The 23,997-nt window shown below is 37.4% G+C and overlaps 2 protein-coding genes across 3 annotated transcripts in view; both read right to left on the bottom strand.

The window, feature by feature from the left end:
- Nucleotides 1–9,936, bottom strand: part of LOC127443842 (uncharacterized) — a 29,946-nt gene extending 20,010 nt beyond the window's left edge. The window contains exons 1-11 of one of the 2 annotated variants that reach the window (XM_051702794.1): nucleotides 9,712–9,936; nucleotides 7,792–7,897; nucleotides 7,525–7,618; nucleotides 7,171–7,327; nucleotides 6,874–7,063; nucleotides 6,431–6,553; nucleotides 4,007–4,060; nucleotides 3,796–3,915; nucleotides 3,340–3,498; nucleotides 741–794; nucleotides 116–158 (exon numbers count right to left, since the gene is read on the bottom strand). In XM_051702794.1, coding sequence (XP_051558754.1) covers nucleotides 116–158; nucleotides 741–794; nucleotides 3,340–3,498; nucleotides 3,796–3,915; nucleotides 4,007–4,060; nucleotides 6,431–6,553; nucleotides 6,874–7,063; nucleotides 7,171–7,327; nucleotides 7,525–7,618; nucleotides 7,792–7,897; nucleotides 9,712–9,835 — 1,224 coding nt within the window. In that variant the 5' untranslated portion in view covers nucleotides 9,836–9,936. Of the gene's footprint in view, nucleotides 1–115; nucleotides 159–740; nucleotides 795–3,339; nucleotides 3,502–3,795; nucleotides 3,916–4,006; nucleotides 4,061–6,430; nucleotides 6,554–6,873; nucleotides 7,064–7,170; nucleotides 7,328–7,524; nucleotides 7,619–7,791; nucleotides 7,898–9,711 lie in introns of both variants that reach the window. The other variant, XM_051702793.1, reaches the window with a different exon arrangement.
- Nucleotides 9,937–11,966: 2,030 nt separating this feature from the next.
- On the bottom strand, nucleotides 11,967–18,947 carry ptcd1 (pentatricopeptide repeat domain 1). Its single transcript, XM_051702799.1, has 8 exons — nucleotides 18,386–18,947; nucleotides 16,425–16,565; nucleotides 16,091–16,309; nucleotides 15,870–15,971; nucleotides 14,711–15,481; nucleotides 13,308–13,424; nucleotides 12,906–13,088; nucleotides 11,967–12,406 (listed from the first exon to the last, which is right to left on the bottom strand). Exons 1-8 carry the CDS (start codon nucleotides 18,830–18,832, stop codon nucleotides 12,236–12,238), a joined length of 2,151 nt encoding a protein of 716 aa, XP_051558759.1. The 5' UTR covers nucleotides 18,833–18,947; the 3' UTR covers nucleotides 11,967–12,235.
- Nucleotides 18,948–23,997: the final 5,050 nt, after the last annotated feature.

Genomic DNA, 23,997 nt, shown 5'->3' on the forward strand with positions numbered 1-23,997 from the left:
CACAAACACATCAAAAATGTATTTAAGAAAGGGCATTTACACAGTCACAATCATTTCAAACAAAATGTCTGAAAATCAGAATATATGATAAATGAATGGCTTTATTCCATTGTACCTTGCACAGATAAAGGGGAACCAAGTCTCTCATTCTCTGAATCCTAAATTCCACACAAAAATGATTTGACAGATTATACCATAAAAAGGAATAACAATATGCAGTGTGTATATGTAGAGATAAACTGATAATCCATGGTTTGACCAATATGCATTAGTCACAGTCACACTTTTCTACTTAACTGGTTTTTAGTCCATTAATATTGGGTCTTTCTATCACTAATGTTACATAAGACAGATAAAAACCAATAGGTTTTAACAATATTCATAAACTTAACTGGTTTCTGGTTAAACTAAGGTCTCTAGATAAACAAAAATTGTTTCAAATCTATTTGGAAACATTCCACTTTGTCGTAATTTATTTCATTTGTCAACAACAATATTGGTATTTTTTTATCGTTATTATTATTATTATTAAAATATTCATAATGCATATTCTGTTTTTATCGTTGTAGTCTATGTAAAGATTATTTATTGAGTCAAAAAGAAAAAAGAAATGTTACGCATATTGGCAATCGGACACTTAAAAATAATCTGTAACGTCAGAAAAAAAAAAAGGACACAATACCAGTCAATCTCTATTTACAGAACACATAAATGCCTGTTCATAAGCAGCTGACACTCACGTGGGATTGTTGGTGCTTTTAACAACTTTGAGATAGCGAGCCATCTCACGGTACCTAATAAACACAAAATATTCTGTCATCAATTACTCACCCTTGTGTCACAAATCCATACATAGAACACAAAAAGAGGATTTTAAAGAATCTTTATGCAGCTCATAAAAGTTTAGAGTTCATCAAGTTTTAAAGCACAATAAAAGTATCAGAAAAGAAGTCGAATTGTGCACCATATTCCTAAGTCTTCTGATAGTCATACAATTGGTTTCTGTGTGAAAACAATAAATACATTTAATACATTTAATTTTGCCATCCCACAAAGCTTGTTTCTAGCATCCAGATTAAAAAATGTCTGTTCTTCAGAAAACCTGGACCCGTATTCACAAAGATTTTTATCTTACCACTAGGAGTTCTCCAAAGAGTTCCTAGCTAAGAGTTGTTGCTTAAAACCTATTCACAAAAATGCTAAGAGCAACTTTTAGTGAGAAAATCTTAAAATAAGAGTAAGGCGTGGGGGTCTGGGTAGCCCAGCGAGTATTGACGCTGACTACCACCCCTGGAGTCACGAGTTCGAATACAGGGTGTGCTGAGTGACTCCAGCCAGGTCTCCTAAGCAACCAAATTGGCCTGGTTGCTAGGGAGGGTAGAGTCACATGGGGGTAACCTCCTCGTGGTTGCTATAATGTGGTTATTGCTCTCGGTGGGACGTGTGATGAGTTGTGCGTGGATGCCGCACACGCGCTATGTCTCCGCGGTAACGTGCTCAACAAGCCACGTGATGTGCGGATTGACGGTCTCAGACGCGGAGGCAACTGAGATTCTTCCTCCACCACCCGGATTGAGGCGAGTCACTACGCCACCACGAGGACCTAGAGTGAGGATGTCTTCAAAAATAATGGCATAAATAGTTTTCATTTATCACTTAATGTCATACAAAGTCCAGTAAACATAAAGGTAAAATCAATATTCAGTGTGAGCACCTTTGCCTTTAATACAGCACCAATTCTCCTAGGTACACCTGGACACAGTTTTTCTTGGTTGTTGGCAGATAGGATGTTTCAAGCTTCTTGGAGAATTCACCACAGTTCTTCGATCTATTTAGTCTGTCTCAATTGCTTCTGTCTCTTTATGTAATCTCAGACTGACACGATGTTCAGTGGGGGGCTTTCTGGGGGTCATGACATCTGTAGCAGGGTTCCCTGTTCTTCTATTCTAATCTTTTCTATTTGCAAAAGAAATGTTTGGGAGTCTAACATTTATATTTCCTATAGACACACTAAAGCTGAAGATATAAATAACCATCTTAAGACAAATGCTTTTGTGAAACATCTTATGTGCCTAAAACTTTTGCACAGTAATGTGTGTGTGTGTGTATATATATATATATATATATATATATATATATATATATATACACACACACACACACACACACACACACACACACACACACACACACACACAGATAGATATTTTTTGGGTTGATGAACATTTCTTCATCCTGTGTTGATGTAATGAAACGAGCGTGCATCACGTCAACAGCATCAAAACACCGGGTAACCCCGCGATTGACGTGATTCCCCGTGAATACCCCCTTTATTTTCGAGTGCAGCGAGTGTGCATCCACAGGAAAAAATATGCTATGAACTGTCAGATGATATGCAGTCTGGAGAGGGCATAGATTATTCTGCTGACGAATGACAGAAATTCCCAATTTATTCGCACCACCTGGTTTCAATTTGCCTGTGGGCAGGGAGCGCAGAGTTGTCAAAACCTTTATCTCTGGTGTAATTGGGTTGTTTCAGTTTTTGGGAGAAGTAACTGCATCTCTAAGTTCACAATAATAAAAACACCATCGTGATTCAGGCAATACCTTTTTTAAAGGTCAATATCAACATTATAATATTATATTATTAAAATACATAGACTCAATTGTGATTCAGGCAATACCTTTTTAAACGGTCAATGTCATAATAATATTCTAATATATTGTTTTGTATGTGGATTGATGACAGCAGTCATGCTTCGGATCATTTGTGAGTCACTCTTAGGGAGTTAGAAGACCTCAGGAGGACTTCTAAGCTGTCGTGGGTTTAGGAGCTACTTTGAGCGTGAAAATGCTTCATGAATTACTCTTAGATGAATAATTTACGAGTCCTAAAATTGGGAGTGAAGCACCCCTAATTTTTAAGAGTTGCTCCTAAATTTCCACATTAGGAGCTACTTTTAGCCTTAAGACTTTTTGTGAATACGGGCCCTGAAATATAGCACACTAGTCATACGGACTACTTTTTATTCATTTATTTTTATTTTATTTAGCTCGACAGCCTCTCGCACTATGATCTGTCACTGTAAGGCAAGAGCGTAACGATTCTTCAGAAATGTCTTCCCCATAGAGAAAACAACTTGGAACAACATAATTCAGTAAATGACCATTTTTATTTTGCTGTGAATTTGTGCAAATGCAGATTCCATGCAGGCCTACGTATATGACCTATATTTACAAAACATACCAATGTAAATACAAGTAAATGTAGACAATTCTTGATAAATAGCAGCAAATGTAACATTACAAATTTGAATTACATTAAGAAAGAGGGCTTACTTGTTTTGTTTTTGAAGTTTACACACTCGCGCTTGAATCACTTTCAGAGATTCGTGCAAGATTTCAAGCCTTCGACCTCTGACATGCCTTTCTCCACTGACATTCTGACCTTTTATCACTGCAGAGAGCAAGGGATCATCCCAACGCAGAACGTTCAGACTGCTGAAAAAACACCACTAATTTAATATCACTGACAATTTACAATTAGAGTACTAGGCCAACAAGTACACGTGATGCCCGTTTAAAAAAAAATAATACCAAACACTCAATGATAAACCAACAAGCATGCAAGCCTGATTTCCAAAAAGGAAATTTTTGTCATCATTTACTCACCCTAACTATTCCTTTAAAGTGCCAGTTAATGTACTAGTCTAGCAATTTTTAAAAAGCAGACAGAGGTAAATAAGACTTCTTTTCCAACCATAAGTGAAAGTACGTGTATGTGCGTGTTGTTACCTCTTTGAAAATGTGCAGTTGGAAGGCAAAGGTAGCCGCTGAAAGAAAGACTGTAGCTGCTTTGTGAAAGAGGTGGAAAAATCAAAGTCAACTAAAAGCGTCCAAACCTTTGTCATAACTCTGGAAGATAAACATACAAACACATGGTTTATAAGAAAACAACAAAATACAAGTCACACTCCAAAAATCAATATATATCAATTTAAATTACCTCCAAAGGAGCAATGTCACAGAACTAGATACAGCTACAGCAGCATGGGCATTTCTGCAAAGGAGATTTGACACCATTTATTAGTGATGTGAAAAGTACTGGTACTCTGTACCAAGTTGATACTATATATATTAATATTCTATTTATATTACTGTCTTTCTACAGTAACAGTAGTACCGAGTAGACTTAATTCGGTACCCTCGCACTGTTGGTCTGACAGGCAGCAGCTTTCAAACCTTTGTGGTATTAAGTGGCTGCAAGCATGAATGGTCAGATTTGAATTTGGCCAAAAAACTAATTCTAATTGAATCTAAACAGTCCATTATGTCTTAAGAGAATGCAAAGAGGCCAGACAGAAATCATTTTTGTGTCAAAACATCGGATCAACGCACAGGCTTTGCAGTGTAAATGCAGCATAAAAGACCTTCAGCTGTCTATGTCGTTTATATTAAACAACAATTTGTTCACAAACTGTTAACTTGAATAACTTGAAAAACTTACTGAATAATATTTTAATTCTATAGCATTTTGTTATAATAATACATCACTATAGTCATATTTAACTTTAAATTAAAGATGCACCAGCTAATAAAAGCAATTATCTGACATCGGCTGATTGTTTTAAAACAAGCCGATAATCAGGGTTGATTATTATCTGTCAAAAGCGGGCAGAAAAATATAGACAATTAGCCTACAACTTGTGCTGTGTGTGAAAGAAAATGGAACAGGCTTCATTATAATTTATAAGAGGATTATATATATATTTTTTAATATTACCAGTTTATCGTGAACCTTACAGGAGGCTATTCAGAATTCAGTTTATGCGCGTTAAGTATGTTAATTATTGAGTCAACCATTTAAGATTGGATGGGCCTATGAGGATTTTTTGTTGTTGTCAAAATGTATAACTACAGTCTTGACCAACACAAAATATGCATCATTTGAAAGCTTAGAAGCTCTACTTTACAATGCATGTAGGCATTGTGACTAAAACTGAACAAGTGCTTTGAAATGTGCAGACAAAACAGAAGTATTCCGTTTTTATAATTTATAAAAATAATAATTGCAATGTACATATTATTGCAATCAGTAAAAACATCAAACTCATCATATAGCCATGTGTCATGTGTTGTGTGAAAGCTCTCAAAGAGTAAAATACAACCAGCCTATTTGTATTACTCACAAACAAAAATATAGCGAACAATAGCTAAGTATATGTCTTTGACATTTATGTTGGTATGCTTATAACTTCACGAAAAATAAACAGAAGACGTTTTTGTTAGGGATGCACTGATACCACTTTTTCTCTTCCGATCTGATTCCGATATCAGAAATCTCAGTATCGGCCGATACCGATCCCAAGCCGATACCAGTGTTGTTTTTTTTGCATAATCGGTTTAGAATATCTTTACATTATTGTGTGGAACTACTCTTTAATATGTAAAGAAACACAAACCTCTAACTGCACATTATTTCAATATAAATGTATCGCTTATTAAGAAACACTTTATTATTAACTAGTATACTGGATAATGTAGCAGCAAAATTAAAAGTAATTCCAGTCTTCAAGTCTTCAGTAGAAAACCCATTCAACTTAAATATTGTAAACAAATACTAATGATGACAATAATAATAAATTGTTATTAATATTATTGACTTTTAATTTTAAATACAACAGTAATATATTTAAATCGTACACTTTTTACACCCTCACGCTTTTATTTTGACATTCTGAACTCTCCAGGAAGTCCTGTATGTGTGTTTGTAGACAAGTGCACAGTAGTTTAATTCACTTCTTATTCAAATTCTGGTAAAATGCAGCTCCGGTGCCGTTCTAAATGCATATTATAAGTGAACCGAACTATTGAGCATCTACATCTGAGATGTTGTCCTTGGGTAGCGCTCAAATATTGCACACCACTGTGAAGGCTAAAAATAGCCGCGAGTGCATCACCAGCCTGTGCGTGAGTTTGTGTCAACAGAGCTGCACCATTCACTAACGCGCTGGCGCTGCGCATACTATATATTTACTTATTAAACACAGCCTTTTGTGAATCACAGAGCTAATTGCACGTCTTCAAGTGGCTTTGAATAAAATGCACGAGTCATATGAACTGCTTTAATGGTGTTTTTATGGTTCTTTTATGTCATATTTGAGCTTGACAGTAACAAACATGACTAACACACAGTATTGGATTTGGATCGGGCTTGTCAACTGATACTCGATCCGTCTAAAAGCTTCAGTATCGGATCGGTGCATCCCTAGTTTTTATATGGGTGCATCCCCACTTTAATTAAAGGAATACATTCAATGGCATATTTGTTTTTAATTTGATAGACAATTGTGATTTCACTGGCATTCGTATAAATTAAAATACTGCTAGATGACAAGGATATGTGTAATAGTGTATATGCGTATATTACCCAGGAGCAGTGTGAGTGATGAAAAGCTTGATGGCCCCTAATAGCATAACGATACAGGCCTTTGGATTCTCCTTCATTGCTTCATGCAAAAACATTTCAATATGGTTACTCACAGCAGTGTAACTACAAAAAAAAGAAAAAGAAACAATTTTAGCATTGTGCATTTAAAAATTCAATGCATCGATTGCAGAATTTAACTACTGCTTATAACTAATGGCGCTTTCTAAAGATGGGCTCCAGTAAGCCTTTTTTACATGCATTTTGTGTTCATTTTCTAACAAAAATAAAATTCTTGAACAATTTTCAATCACTGTTATGAACTTTACCTCAGTTATCAAGATTTCAAGATGCATCGTATTATTCAGTAAAGAATTGTAATCAAATCAGACTTTATGTAAAATATAAAACATACGTTTTTTAAATAATATAAAGGGTCCACTCACTCATATTCCAGCATCTTCATGTGATGTTTATGGCATCCTTTACATCCTGTGTTGTGTCTCTGTGAAGTGCTGTTATTGGTACAATGGCAGCTGCACTGACAGCTCGTAGTATGGAATGGATTCTCAAACCCCATCAAAAACGATGCATACTTTATTGCCAGACTACCAGCAAATTTCTGCAGAGAAGTCTCTATCACACCACACACACATTTGGAAGATTTAGGCTGGCACAGGTGCTCTTACATGTGCTGAGAATAAAATAAAACCCAGAATTAAATCAAGCGAGAGAGAACACACCGGCACGTCTTAGGTCCGAATCCATATCCAGTGGGTCGAAGGTGAAGTTAAGCTCATGCAGATATCCCATGAGGCTTTTATCACGAAGAGCCTTCCAGTAGACACTGTGCTTGTGGGCATTACAGTGGCAAATACCAGGGATGGTCCAGAACTCACACTTTTTAACACAAACACAAACAAATCCAATGAAAATAATGTCATGGGAAGAAAAAAAAAAATAACTGACCCCAAAAAAAAGCTTTCGCATTTTTTCACGCAAAACATTTTTCTTTGAGAGATGCAACCACTCAACATGCAACCTAGATCTCAATGTGATATAAACTTGATTTGTGTTCAAAGTTAGTGTTAACTCACCATGGAGGCCAGTTTGTCACAGATATAGCAAAAACATTGATCACAGTGCACTGCATTCTCTTGTAAGGGTCCCGAGACGTCTTGTTCTACACGGCTGGAACGAGCAACGCACATACAGAGAGAGAGAGAGAGAGAGAGAGAGAGAGAGAGAGAGAGATGACTGACTAAATTTTTTGCCAAATTCAGCCAAAAGCTATTTTGCTATCTGGGAAGTACTGACAACCCCAGCACAAGTCCTACACATGATGTCATCATTGTTTTACTGACCTGAATGGCAGTGAGCAGTCATATCTCGCATGTGGAAGCACTGTTGCATTTTGGGAGTATGTTATAGCCAGGTCCTCATCCAGTTCCTCAATATGCTTCGATATTTCTGAGATGAACAGAAACAAAAGAGAAACAGACCAATGACAACTTAATTCTTCTTATTTATTATACAGCTACCTTTTCGTTTAATAGTGTCACATACAAATTATTATGTCTCGTAAATATTTTATTGTATTATTTCCTTACAAAACGTATTCTGGTGGTACCATGGTAGAATGATAATATTGCGTGGTAATTCAATAGTGCTTATATACTGTGTCACAGAATGATTACCATCTGCATTTATCATGGTATTTACATGGTACTCCAAGGTACTTAAAATAATAACAACAATATGGTATCACCATGTTGCATGTGCAAAAACCATGGTATCACCATAGTGCATGCCAAAAAACAAGATATCACCATAGTGCATGCCAAAAAACATGACATTACCATAGTGCATGTCCAAAAACTATAGTACGTGACAATGAAAAAAAAAAAAAAAAAAAAACGTGGTGTAACCACGATGCATGCCCAAAGAACATGGTATTACCATAGTACATGCCAAAAAACATGACATTACCATAGTGCATGCCAAAAAACAAGGTATCACCATAGTGCATGCCAAAAAACATGACATTTCCATAGTGCATGTCCAAAAACTATAGTACGTGACAATGAAAAAAAAAAAATGTGGTGTAACCACGATGCATGCCCAAAGAACATGGTATTACCATAGTACATGCCAAAAAACATGGTATCACCATAGTACATGCCAAAAACGATGGTATTACCATAGTACATGCCAAAGAACATGGTATCACCATAGTACATGCCAAAAACGATGGTATTACCATAGTATATGCCAAAAAACATGGTATTACCTTAGTGCATGTCCAAAATAAAAAGTGGTGTAACCACGATATATGCCCAAAAAACATGGTATTACTATAGTACATGTCCAAAAACTATAATATTACCATAGTACATGACAAAAAACATGGTATCACCATAGTGCATGTCCAAAAACATGGTATTATCATAGCACATACCAAAAAACATGGTATTACTATAGTACATGTCCAAAAACATTGTATTATCATAGCACATACCAAAAAACATGGTATTACTATAGTACATGTCAAAAAAACATGGTATCACCTTAGTGCATGTCCAAAAACATGGTATCACCTTAGTGCATGTCCAAAAACATGGTATCACCATACTGCATGTCCAAAACAAAAAGTGGTGTAACCACGATATATGCCCAAAAAACGTGGTATTATCATAGCACATGCCAAAAAACATGGTATTACCATAGTACATGTCAAAAAACATGGGATCACCATACTGCATGACCAAAAACACGGTATCACCATACTACATGTCCAAAAACATGGTATTACCTTAGTGCATGTCCAAAAACATGGTATCACCATACTGCATGACCAAAAACACGGTATCACCATACTGCATGTCCAAAAACATGGTATTACCTTAGTGCATGTCCAAAAACATGGTATTACTGTAGTGCATGTCCAAAAACATGGTATTACTGTAGTGCATGTCCAAAAACATGGTATTACTGTAGTGCATGTCCAAAAACCTGGTATTACTGTAGTGCATGTCCAAAAACATGGTATCACCATACTGCATGTCCAAAAACATGGTATCACCATACTGCATGTCCAGAAACATGGTATTACCTTAGTGCATGTCCAGAAACATGGTATTACCTTAGTGCATGTCCAAAACAAAAAGTGGTGTAACCACGATACATGCCCAAAAAACATGGTATTACCATGGTACTTTTTGTCAATGTTATTTCACTGTATTGCTAGTGTCACATTAAAGTATTTGTGATGTAAAACAGGTTACCTGTTCTGTTTTTCTCATTTTCAACAATTAGCACAGAAGAATCGTTGTGCGTCAAGTTTTCATCATCCTCATCTTCATCACTCAAAACAATTATCGGTATATTTTGATCCATCCTACAAAACATCACAGAAGAAACAACCTTCAATAAAAGACTAAACCATGTAACATGTGTGTCCGTGTCGTACAAGCTTAAAAATGTAATATTGTCTATTTGTTTATAAGTCTAAACTTGCATGTTTTTTCGAAACGCTTCCGTCAGATAGTGGCTGCGCGCGTTCAAGATTGGCGCCTTCGTTTGGATCACGTGACTCTGACAAAATCAGAAATCACCGCCTCGTCATTTAGACTAAAACACGTAAATAATTAAAATAATATGAAGCAAATGTCTACCATTTGTTTGAATAAAAAAAAAAAAAAAAATTGTCATTTATTTATTTATCAAAAATAAAATAAAATAAAATAAAAATAATTTTTCTCTGTAAACGTCTACCATTAGTTTGATTTAATACATATATATATATATATATATATATATATATATATATATATATATATATATATATATATATATCTTGTCTTTAATTTAATGTTTAAGAAATAATGTGTATGGTATCATAGAAAGTATCTGCAGTGAGGTTCTGTCACCTTTTACTTTTCAAGTCAGTTGTACTGTGCACTCCTTTTATACTTTTATACATTTGTATTAATCAAATTAACAGCAAATTTTCCACATCCTTGAATTGATTCAGAAAGACTCGTAGACCTATTGTGTAACTGGAATATTTATTTCCTATAACATCAAATCTATTAAGATGTCTGAGTAGATACTTTACTGTAACTGATTACTTAATTTAATCATTAGCTTACTTAAATATTTCTCATTATAGCATCATCTTTTCTCCTCTTACAGAAGACAAAACATTATCAGTGACATGAAAAGACTGGAAATGGTGAGCTGGTAATTAGAGATATACCCAAAATATAAAAATCAAATACTGAATATCAAATCACCTTTCGTTTTTCTTTTTCTTTCTTTTTATTTATTTTTTATTTTATTTTTTTAGGAGAAATGTAATAATTCTAACTTCATTAAAGTACAATTTTATTTTATGGAATTTTGTGGTTTTTTTTATTTTATTTATTTTTTTTTTTTTTTACTTATTTACCTCTAAATTACTAACTTACTCCATTCTCTCCATTATCATATAAAATAAGCACATTTTATGTTATCTTCACTTATTCATATATATATATATATATATATATATATATATATATATATATATATATATATATATATATATAAAAGAAATAAAAAAAAATTAAGTTGAGAAAATAAAAAAACAGACAAAATACTGTATCTTAAACATTGGGCCATCTGCTGGAATAAAATAAAAATTACATGAAATTGCAATTATAACCAAAAGATGGCCTCAGCGCTTCATTCATCAAACTTAATTTCTGATATTATCACAAATTATGCATTGTATTTATATTTAGACATTTAAAAAAACAATTATTTGTCAAATTTTAGATTTTTTTTTTAAACCACTTGTGTTGAAGTATCAGATTTTTGTTTTGTTTTTGATGAGTTTTTATTGATTCCATCCACAAGACAGACAATCACAACATAAATACGGAATCAATTATATACATTAACCCCACCCCCCCCCAGACCTGTGTGGCAGTTTTGGTATGTGTGGACAGATTTGTCTACACTTGTGAGGGCCATCCCCTAGTAAAAAATAAAAATGGGCTCCTAAATAGGTCAGATAATGTTGATCTTCAAATCTAGCGATGTGCACAGGTTTGTGTGATGGTTAAGTTTAGGGGTTGCGTTAGGAAATAGAAAATATTATTAGCCTGATATGAAATTAATGGATGTCTATGAGATGTCCTCAATAATATAGTCAAACAAACTTGTGTGGCAGATTTATTGATTTTATTTGACAAATAAAAAATAATTGCTCTGTGTTATAGTCTCACCCATTCATTTCCTCTGGCAGGTAAAATTTGACCCAAACTCGACGAGTGTTGCGCTTCTTTTTACAACCACTTAGACTCATCGAATCAAGTCCAAATTCTTTTTTTTCTTTGGGAGTTTCATATGGCAATTGCAGGAAAAGTCCCCAAGCCTTGTAACACTCAGATGAGGGAAAGCATTTTTATTACAAAAACAAAAATGATTCGGGTCAAAAATGACCCGAACAGTGATTAAGGGTCAAGTTAAAGTTATTTGCCTCTCAAGGTTGGGGAAACCATCCCGAATAGAACTTTGAACCATTGTATGGCCAAGTGCAAATGGCAGTGTATGTGACAGATTACTGATTTTGTACTTTTTCTTTAAAAACAATTCAATCAACACACACACACACACACACACACAAAATATATAGAAATCATTTGTACAGTTCTTACTTGACGTATGCACAACCAGCCTCAGATTAGCCTTATTCATTTCAACTTAAGTTCAGGAAACTTAGAGACACTCATTTATTAGTAAAACACATTTCTGGAATTGGATTTATTCAGAAACTTGATTTTGTGAGATCTCATCTTCTTCAGTTTGCGGATCTGAGGGCTGATATTTGTCCCAGGGATGTGGTGTTTCTTGACCAGGCATGAACTCCAGCCATTGTTTGTAAAAACCACGGAAACCATCAATCTTCTCCAGGTATGTGTTCTGTGACTTTAACTGGAGAGAGAAAGATATAATGCATATTCATGAGCGCTGAGCTGGCTACATTTATAGCTTAAGTTTGCTTTATTAATATGATAAATGATAGCTCATGAATGATTACTATAAAATGGACAGCATCAAAGCCATGTTCAAAGGCGTTGCATAATAGGTGTGTTTTATGCACATCAATTGAATTGCATATTAATGTGGCAACCATAAACATCCTACAGTTTGGCTAATGAACCATATTACTTGGCAAATGTAAATATTTATTGAACAATAGTGTCTTTTATCAAATTGCTGTTGCCACCATTTTATATTTGCATTACAGCGATAGTACCATGGTGGTTGAGGTGGTTTAGGCTCTATAATTCATTACTGACAGCTGGGCAAAATCACAGTAATGCACAGGCTCGCATGACTTTGGTTTAAAAATGTTTCCAAATTGTTTTTGTACATTTTTTATAATTAAAACGTAGACATGCATTAGACGCGGTCCCACTCAGCTTCTAACCTTGTCATAGGAGGTTGGGTACTGAGCTGCAAACTCCAGCTGTCTGATGATGACATCATTGGGTGGCACCTGCAGTTTGTGCATGTGACGGAGAAGCTCATGCAGATAAGCATAGTCCAAACGCTTCACTGCCTGACTGATCAGGGCACTGTACACATGAGCGTTCGGTACAAGGCCACATGACTGCACAAAATCAATACAAATAAGTGTGTATTATATAAAACAGCACATTCAAACAACAAAAGACATTTAAAGAGGGAAAATGATATAAAGTTGTAATGGAGTTCTTCAACCTTTTTAGCATGCATTTTACTATTGCTTGTACTAAGGGTTCCCACACCATTTGTGCTATTGAAAACACCATTAGAAAGTATGGATAAAGAATGAAAGTTATTTTCAGACCTCCATGTCAGAAAGCAGTTGTAGTCCATCTTTCTGTTTGCGGCAAGCCAGTGCAACGCTACAGAATGTCTGTGTATTTGCAACCAAGCCTCTACTGACAATCAGGGCTTTTACAGCCTAAAGAGTGAGAAAATTTTTATTTTTTTTCAAAGCAATATAGTCATTTTTGAAGGAAATACACTATTATTGCACAAATGGCTCAATATTGAATTATATACTCTGAAAAATTTCAATATTGATGTAATGTTTGCTAACTGACCCTTTGCTAAGCCCCGCCTTAAAAACTTCACCTGTTATTGTCGGCCATATTATCTATCATACAAGCTTTTGTTCTTCTGTAAAGTCAGTCTATGAAAGTCGAAGGTGTTTGGATAGTTTTAAACAGAATTTTACTATATAGTATCATACAATACTGTAAAAAAAAAACAATGTTCCCATTTCCAAATCTTTAAATAAATCTTAAGTATCGCACACTGTGGATTACATTTTGTCAGCCCTCATATTCCCAAATGAACATGTATAACATCAGTAAGGACACCAACATTGTCTTCTTGGTATATTGAAGGAATAGTTCACCCAAAAATGTCAATTTTTGTCAACATTTACTGATTCTCATGCCATCTCAGATGTGTATGACTTTCTTTCTTCTGCAGAACAAAAACAAAGATTTTTCAGAAGAAAATCTCAGCTCTGTAGGTCCATACAATGCAAGTCCATAATGGGGTTTAAAACTCTGAAGCTCCAAAAAGCACATGAAGGCAGCATAAACTAATCCAGGCACGATCATGATTTCAAGCTTTATTACACTTGCTAGCGCTTGACAAATGCACAGAGCGATAGCTGGTGCTAAGAAGTGTAATTGAGCTTGAAATCTTGATTGCCAAGGAGACTGCTGATGTCAAAATTTACAGTGAAAATTGAGTTACATTTTGGTCTGTTCTCACCAAAAACCAACTGGATCGCTTCAGAACACATTGATTAAACCACTGGTGTCTTATGGATTACTTTTATGATGCCATAATGTGCTTTTTGGAACTTCAAAGTTTGGTCACTATTCACTTTGTATGGACTTACAGCACTGAGATATTCAAAAAAAAAAAAAAAAAAAAAAAAAAAACTTCATTTGTATTCTACAGAAGAAAGAAAGTCATACACATCTGGGATGGCATGAGGGTAAGTAAATCAAGAGAGGATTTTCATTTTCGGGTGAGCTATCTCTTAAATCGGCCAAGCAAACACGATTATCGGCTGATGCCAATAAACTGTAAAATGGCCAAATATCGGCCGATTAATCAGCCTGGCTGATATATTGGTCTATCACTAGAGTTTACCAAAGGGTCAATTAGTTAATTACTTTAGTGTTAGTAGTACTTTCTGAACAGCTGATTAGATGCTTTTCTAACCTTAGCACCATCCAAGTCCCCAATTTTGGCTATCCTTCTGATTAGGATGTTAAAAAAAGTCACATCCAACTTGACGCCACTCTTTTTGGCCACACTAATCAAACTCTGCACTGACTGGCTTCCAGGTTCCATGACATCAGCCAACAGCGTGATAGTTTTAATGGTGGGCTCCAATCCATCACTGGCCATCTTCTCCAAAAAGCCTTCAAGGTTTCCAATTAACGCAAGTCTATCAGAGGCACTATTCACAGGGGCCAAGGCAACCACACCTGAGTGGCAAGTCGAAGGGTCCAGAAGGTTTGGGAGACTGCTACTTTGTGTTGACATCTGTGATTGAAAGGTCAGAGAGCCACTTATATCCTTCTGTTTTGAACTCGATGATACAGACAGAATTTGGGTTGCATCTTGAGATGTGTGTATTCTGCTTTGATCTTTTTCCTTCTGAGTAATCAAATCACTTTCTTCGGCATGTCCATTGCTCATTGTGTGCGTGTTTAGGATGCGAGCTTTACGAGTATGGGTGTCTACAAATAGCTCTTTCTCAAATGCATCCATATCTAAGGGCTGAAGATTTGAGCTCTCCGCTTTGACTTTCATCCTGCGGCTTATCCTTCCACTCTTGAGTTTTGGGGTCTCCTCTTCCGTACCCCTCAGGAGTAATGCAGACGCCAGCTCAGGATCACCTATCCCACAATCTCGTGCTGCACGCAGGAGTATATTGTAATTCTGGGTGTCAGGTTTTATTCCAATTCTAAGCATCTGATGCCACACCTGAAGAACAAATGAAAACGAATAACTTAAGAACTGAAAATGTGTTTGTGGTTTGTACTGTTTGTTTCCATATATATCTGTTTGTTAATATATTGTACTACGGTACTAATATAATAACATTAATAATACGCTTCACTATTTGTATCTCTTTGCTTCTCTGTGTTTGTGGATTTTTAAACAGATGTAGGGGTTTGAATTCATTGTTCATTTTGATTTCTTTCCCTGATTCATTCAGTGACCATTTCTGGACAATGCATATTTACTCCAGTAGGTGGAAACAAATGAGCTCTTATGTTATGAGTGAGTTGTTCAATCATTGAAACAATGGAAGTGAACCAGAACAATTTGTACATGTATCTAATGTAAATCAGTGGCTGCGTGTACATACCTGTAAAGCCAGTCTGAAGCCCTGCAGCTTGTCTTTCACACAGCTAATCAGCAGATACTGAAATGTCTCTTGTGTGATGGGTTGTCCACTTTGAAGCATGTCCTATTCAAATACACAATCCAAATGAAATTACAGTGGTGTTAGTGATTAAATACTAAAAATACATTGCATCAGTGGCTTGTATGGATAACAGCACTGGGTTTATGGATATTAATTCATACCCGCAGAATTTGAAAGCAGGACTTCAGTTCTCCAGCATGTGCGATTGTTTTGAGCAAGGCATGCTGGGTAATGGCACTGACAGGGATGTTCTTCTTGAGCATCTCTTGCTTGAGTTTCAATGCCTGTTCCAGCCCTGCTTGTTTCCACGGCGACTCTGCACAAGCATTGAACAGTGCGGTGTATGTAGCATCAGATGGCTCTATCCCTCGCTTCTTCATCTGGTTACAACATTAAAACAAGGCCAATTAGCATTAACTATACGAACAATTAAAATGCACTAAACTTTAAGGTTTTAATCAAAAAGCATCATAATTTGAGGTATTGCCATCTTACATTATTGTACAGCTGGAAGGCTTTCTTAAGGTATCCTACGCGTCCACATCCACCGATGAGCACGGTGTAATTAAACTCCTCAGGCTGTAACCGTTCTCCTTTAAGCATACCACGTTCAAACAGAGCTAATGCCTCAGCGAGCTAAAAAGAAAAAAATGAGAAATAACCACAGAAGTCTGGGTGGGTTTATATGTAATAAAGACAAACAGAGAAATTCAGCCTGTAATTGGTCCAAACGTTCTCCTTACTCTTACAAATACGTACTGTGGCGGGACCATGGTCTCAGATGGTAATACCATGCCAATGTTTGATTACCATACTCGTATATCAAGGTATTAAAAGGTACTGTAAGGGACTCAAACAACAGTAGTGTCCCCCAAAACATGGAATAGCTTTTCAGTGACAAAAAATAACCAAAAAGTCCACTGTACTTCCATGCTTTTGTTGGTACCATGTTAATACACTGTTTTTGGGCATGTAAGATAGAAATACTTTGGCTTTTGGGACATACACTATATTGGCAAAAGTATTCGCTCATCTGCCTTTAGACGCATATGAACTTACGTGACATCCCATTCTTAATCCATAGGGTTTAATATGACGTCGGCCCACCCTTTGCAGCTATAACAGCTTCAACTCTTCTGGGAAGGCTTTCCACAAGGTTTAGGAGTGTGTTTATGGGAATTTTTGACCATTCTTCCAGAAGCGCATTTGTGAGGTCAGACACTGATGTTGGACGAGAAGGCCTGGCTCGCAGTCTTCGCTCTAATTCATCCCAAAGGTGCTCTATCGGGTTGAGGTCAGGACTCTGTGCAGGCCAGTCAAGTTCTTCCACACCAAACTCGCTCATCCATGTCTTTATGGACCTTGCTTTGTGCACTGGTGCGCAGTCATGTTGGAACAGGAAGGGGCCATCCCCAAACTGTTCCCACAAAGTTGGGAGCATAGAATTGTCCAAAATCTCTTGGTATGCTGAAGCATTCAGAGTTCCTTTCACTGGAACCAAGGGGCCAAGCCCAGCTCCTGAAAAACAACCCCACACCATAATCCCCCCTCCACCAAACTTCACAGTTGGCACAATGCAGTCAGACAAGTACCGTTCTCCTGGCAACCACCAAACCCAGACTCGTCCATCAGATTGCCAGATGGAGAAGCGTGATTCATCACTCCAGAGAACACGTCTCCACTGCTCTAGAGTCCAGTGGTGGCGTGCTTTACACCACTGCATCCGACGCTTTGCATTGCACTTGGTGATGTATGGCTTGGATGCAGCTGCTCGGCCATGGAAACCCATTCCATGAAGCTCTCTACGCACTGTTCTTGAGCTAATCTGAAGGCCACATGAACTTTGGAGGTCTGTAGCGACTGACTCTGCAGAAAGTTGGCGACCTCTGCGCACTATGCGCCTCAGCATCCGCTGACCCCGCTCTGTCATTTTACGTGGCCTACCACTTCGTGGCTGAGTTGCTGTCATTCCCAATCGCTTCCACTTTGTTATAATACCACTGACAGTTGACTGTGGAATATTTAGTAGCGAGGAAATTTCACGACTGGACTTGTTGCACAGGTGGCATCCTATCACAGTACCACGCTGGAGTTCACTGAGCTCCTGAGAGCGGCCCATTCTTTCACAAATGTTTGTAGAAGCAGTCTGCTTGCCTAGGTGCTTCATTTTATACACCTGTGGCCATGGAAGTGATTGGAACACCTGAATTCAATTATTTGGATGGGTGAGCGAATACTTTTGGCAATATAGTGTATATATATATATATATATATACCTTTGTACCTTAGTTTCTAAGAATACCGAGTAAATACAAGGTTATTTGAACATTGATATGTATAAAAGCATTACCATCTAATAATACAATCACTGTATACCGCCACAGACCTTTTTATTTAATTTTTTATTTTTTGCATAGACTCTGTGTTACTTGAAAGACTGCTTTAAGTCAACTTACTTTACCCGATTTAATTAGCTTTTTGCACTGGAGGAAATACCAATATGATGTATTTCTTCGACCCGTTTTGGACTTGAATTTCTCCACAACAGCGTCATTCTCATCCGCATCGGTGTATTTCAGATCCATCTGCTCCGGGGATGTTTTGCGGAAGGTTCGTCTGGATGAATAATTTCGGGAATAATCGCCAAAAACATCACTGACTTCTTCTCCAGGCACATTATCAGAGGGGTTTGTACTGGCATTATTGCTCTCAGCCCATTTCTGTGGTCTCAAAGGCACCGAATCACAGAAGAATCTCATAGGTCCTTCATATACTCGTTCTGTAGGACAGACAGCAGCTGGCTTGCGCACATTTGATGAAGCTGCGACGCATTTCACAACAATGACACTGACGTTTCGTGCCAAAAAACCCTTCAGAAGAGCATGACGCAACATTTTGAACATCGACCTTTAATTAAAATCCACTTTGCACATTAATCACACTTTCTAAACATAAAAAAAAAAAATCTGCTACACAATCCTCCTCTCATTTCCTCACATGCGTACAGGGAGTCGCCATGATGTAAATACCGGAAATTTAACTAGACATTATTAATAGAGATGGAGATAATCGAACACTTTATTTATTGTGTTCCGTGTAGTATTGTTGTGAACATTTGATAATTAAACTTAGTTAGAATGTCAACGTAACTCGTATTTAAGCAACTCTCAATTTGATCCAAGAAAATAAATTATTATTATGCACGGGGTCGATTAGTAAGACTTCTGTGTGTTCTTCCTCTGCTAAGGCTGCAGACATGTCACCAATATGTTACTGCCATCAAGTGATCACTATTGAAATTTTTGTTGAGAATGTCAGAGGTTTAGGATAATATTCGATATATAAATTTAGATTATTTTAATTTTTTCCTACTTGTCATTCCAAGAGGAATTGGTGGTGTTTTATAAATCGCTAAAACATATTCTAAACAAAAATGCACTATTCCTTTGTACCCTCCCCCCCCCCCTTCATTCTTTTAATTCTGTTTTACATATATTTAGTTATATACACATAAAAAAAAATAAAAATATAATATATATATATATATATATATATATATATATATATATATATATATGTATACACACACACACACACACACACACACACACACACACACACACACACACACACACACACACACACACTTTTAGTCCAATAATTGTTCTTGCTGCTGCTTAGTTTTGTTTCTGACATAAAGAACTTTGTGAGGCCTGTTCAGAAAACAAATATTAAAGGAATATTCTGGGTTCAATACAAGTTAAGCTCATTTAATTTGTGCATTTGTGACATAATGTTGAATATTTACCACACAAAATAATTTTGAAATGCCCATTATTTAAAAAAAAAAAAAACATTAATTGTGGTTACTGTAAGGCACATATAATGGAAGTGAATGGGGTCAATCAGTAAACAAAACTGTTTCGGGGCCTGGGTAGCTCAGCAAGTAAAGATGCTGACTACCACCCCTGGAGTCATGAGTTTGAATCCAGGGTGTGCTGAGTGACTCCAGTTAGGTCTCCTAAGCAACCAAATTGGCCCAGTTGCTAGGGAGGGTAGAGTCACATGGGGTAACCTCCTCGTGGTAGCTATAATGTGGTTCGCTCTTGGTGGGGCGCGTGGTGAGTTGTGCATGGATGCTGTGGGGAATAGCATGAAGCCTCCACACGTGCTATGTCTCCGTGGTAACGCACTCAACAAGCCACGTGATAAGATGCGCAGGTTTGCCGGTCTCAGACACGGAGGCAACTGAGATTCGTACTCCGCCACCCGGATTGAGGCGAGTCACTACGCCACCGCGAGGACTTAGAGCGCATTGGGAATTGGGCATTCCAAATTGGGGAGAAAAAAACCAAAAGTGTTTCAAAAGCACTGATTTATGCTGCTTTCACTCCATGTTGTAATTACCGTAATTACAAGATTCCGACTTGTAAAAAACGGTCACATCCTTGTAGAACTCATAATTACTACTTGTAAACTCTGAATTTTCTGAGAGCTCTGACTTGTACCACCTGACCGCTAGGACAGAGTTGGATAAACATCTAATGCCTAATGTTCTGCTAAATAAACTTTATTAAAAAGTTTATTAATAAGGCATTTGTATAACGACTATTACTTGTTGTATTGCCATAGAAACGCATAATTCAGAGTTCCCAGGGCGTGAACAGCCCCGAATAGAATTTCTGAGTTGCCAACTCATAATTACGATAATTACGACATGGCGTGCATGCAGCTATATACAGTATATAGAACTGGATCGCTGAAGCAATGGTAAACTGCCAGCAGGAGGTAAAGCCACCGGAAGTGTTGGAGCGGCCATCTTGGTGTGCCCAAACTGTCATGACTGACAGCTGATAAAGCCGCTGTTTCACCTCCTCCGACCTCTGGATAGGGCAGTCGCATTTCAGCCTCTAGTGAAATCATGATTAATGTTTAATTTGCTTGTTATGGATTACATTTGTTATGAAGGAGATGATATAAGTGATCGCGATGTCAGAGCATTCACTTGTCTCGGTGTGCAGCACAACGATCATCAAGGGATGTGGCAAAACTCTCCACAAGTTGTAATGTAAGTAGGAAAATCTGTAATATCTGCTTGTTTTAGAGTTTCTTAAAAAAGTCAGACCGGTAATTCTAAGTCGCATAAAATGCTTGGGATTTGCCTGTGTTCCTATTGAAGTACTCTCTGTAGTCACACATAGATACACGTCATACATTCTGAGTGCATTTGCCATTTAAACTTACCATATCAGTTTAATTAATATTTGCTTGTCTCCCTCATTTTCTGCGTGCCCGCTGCGTGTGTGTGATAGAGAGAGGGAGAGACAGAGAATGCGTGCTCTCAGGAAAGTGACCTTTTAAAAAAAAGTGCTTTTTTAATGAAAACACTACCATATGTGAAAGTAACTGTGAACGAACACTTCAGTGTTGTAATAAATATCGCTGAAAATGTCTGCTTGTATCTTACCTCAGTTTAACTTAACTTATTTACATTCGGCTGATCTGTTCGCCGCTGAAGTTTGTTAGAGTTACAGTATATGTTTGATAAAGATATACATATTTAAAACTATAAGCTTTATATTTCTGCCTTTAAACCAGAAGGAGGAAGGTACGCATGTGTAAACATACACACACGGACCTACTTTGCTGCAGCGTGTTGAATGGTTATTCATGACATTTCATTTCACTTCTGTGCCTGGTCCTGCCTCTTATGTAAGTGTATTTCATAATGTGATTAAAGTAATAGCAACTGAGCTGTTTAGATGTAGCGACTTGTGTGTGTGTCAGAATATATTTCTGTCTTCATCTCCCATGATAGACTGCATTGCAGGAATGTATGTGTTGCCCCTGAGACTGCTGAGTGCACCCACCCACATACACTGCAGAGAAGAACAAGGATTAAGGTTTTTCTTTCCTCAGCATCTAGATATCCTATGCAATGTTTCCATGGAGACTCTTTTGTAATCTCTCTCTGTGTATATATGCCTAAACTGTGTCTTTTGCATTTTCACAAAACATGTAGGAGTAAGACAGAGAATTTCAGAGAAAACATGCACAACACACATTTTTTTTTTTTATGCAGTAAAGATAATGTCTTTGCAATTTTATGTTTTAACCCTTGTGCGACCTTCAGGACATTTTTGTCTTTTTCATTTTTTCGATCATTTTGGCTGTGTTAATGCCAATGGCATAACTTTTGCAAAGGTGTGTATTTTTGGGGGAATTTTGATAATTCAACCTCAGTTCCTATTATACACCGTGTACACAAAATAAACTCAGCAAAAAAAGAAACGTCCTCTCACTTTCAACTGCTTTTATTTTCAGCAAACTTAACATGTGTAAATAATTGTATGAACATAAAACGATTCAACAACTAAGACATAAACTGAACAAGTTTCACAGACATGTGACTAACAGAAATGGAGTAATGTGTCCCTGAACAAAGAGGGGGTCAAAATCAAAAGTAACAGTCAGTAACTGTTGTGACCACCAGCTGCATTAAGTACTGCAGTGCATCTCCTCCTCATGGACTGCACCAGATTTGCCAGTTCTTGCTGTGAGATGTTACCCCACTCTTCCACCAAGGCACTTGCAAGTTCCCGGATATTTCTGGGGGGAATGGCCCTAGCCCTCACCCTCTGATCCAACAGGTCCCAGACGTGCTCAATGGGTTTGAGATCCGGGCTCTTCGCTGGCCATGGCAGAACACTGACATTCCTGTCTTGCAGGATATCACACATAGAACGAGCAGTATGGCTGATGTCTTCCCTGTAACGCACAGAATTAAGATTGCCCGTAATGACAACAAGCTCAGTCCGACGATGCTGTGACACACCGCCCCAGACCATGATGGACCCTCCACCTCCAAATCGATCCCGCTCCAGAGTACAGGCCTCATGTAACGCTCATTCCTTCAATGAAAAACGCGAGTCCGACCATCACCCCTGGTGAGACAAAACCGCGACTCATCAGTGAAGAGCACTTTTTGCCAGTCCTGTCTGGTCCAGTGAAGGTGGGTTTGTGCCCATAGGCGACGTTGTTGCCGGTGATGTCTGGTAAGGACCTGCCTTACAACAGGCCTACAAGCCCTCAGTCCAGCCTCTCTCAGCCTATTGCGGACAGTCTGAGCACTGATGGAGGGATTGTTCCTGGTGTAACTCGGGCAGTTGTTGTTGCCATACTGTACCTGTCCCGCAGGTGTGATATTCGGATGTACCGATCCTGTGCAGGTGCTGTTACACATGGTCTGCCACTGCGAGGATGATCAGCTGTCCTTCCTGTCTCCCTGTAGCGCTGTCTTTGGTGTCTCACAGTACGGATATTGCAATTTATTGCCCTGGCCACATCTGCAGTCCTCATGCCTCCATGCAGCATGCCTAAGACACGTTCACGCAGATGAGCAGGGACACTGGGCATCTTTCTTTTGGTGTTTTTCAGAGTCAGTAGAAAGGTCTCTTTAGTGTCCTATGTTTTTATAACTGTGACCATAATTGCCTACCGTCTGGAAGCTGTTAGTGTCTTAACGACCGTTCCACAGGTGCATGTTCATTAATTGTTTATAGTTCATTGAACAAGCATGGAAAACAAGCATGGACAACATTCCATTAAACCCTTTACAATAAAGATATTTGGATTTTTACAAAATTATCTTTAAAATACAGTGTCCTGAAAAAGGGATGTTTATTTTTTTTTAGTTACACTCAGGACCTTCAGAACAAGAATATCCCCACTGAAACCCATTAAAACTGCAATATTTGATTCCAGTGCCTTTAAAGCATAAAATCATGAATTCTATGATATTATGCTTTCATTCCGGAGCCCTGGCTTTAACATTTTTTTTTAAAAATATATTTTCAATCAGATTGTGCCATTATTCTCATGTTTAGCCTATGGAGCAAATACATGCTTTTTTCCTATTTTCTGTTTGCTGTATTATAGAGCACTGCAGGACAACTGAATAAATGGTGCAGCTAAAATTGTGTGGGTGTTTTGGTATGGATGTCAGAGTGTGTTTTGTATGTGTGTATTGAGAAATGCGTGTGTGTGTGTGTGTGTGTGTGTATGTGTG

This window comes from Myxocyprinus asiaticus, chromosome 7, assembly GCF_019703515.2.
Source record: "Myxocyprinus asiaticus isolate MX2 ecotype Aquarium Trade chromosome 7, UBuf_Myxa_2, whole genome shotgun sequence".
Classification (NCBI taxonomy): domain Eukaryota; kingdom Metazoa; phylum Chordata; class Actinopteri; order Cypriniformes; family Catostomidae; genus Myxocyprinus; species Myxocyprinus asiaticus.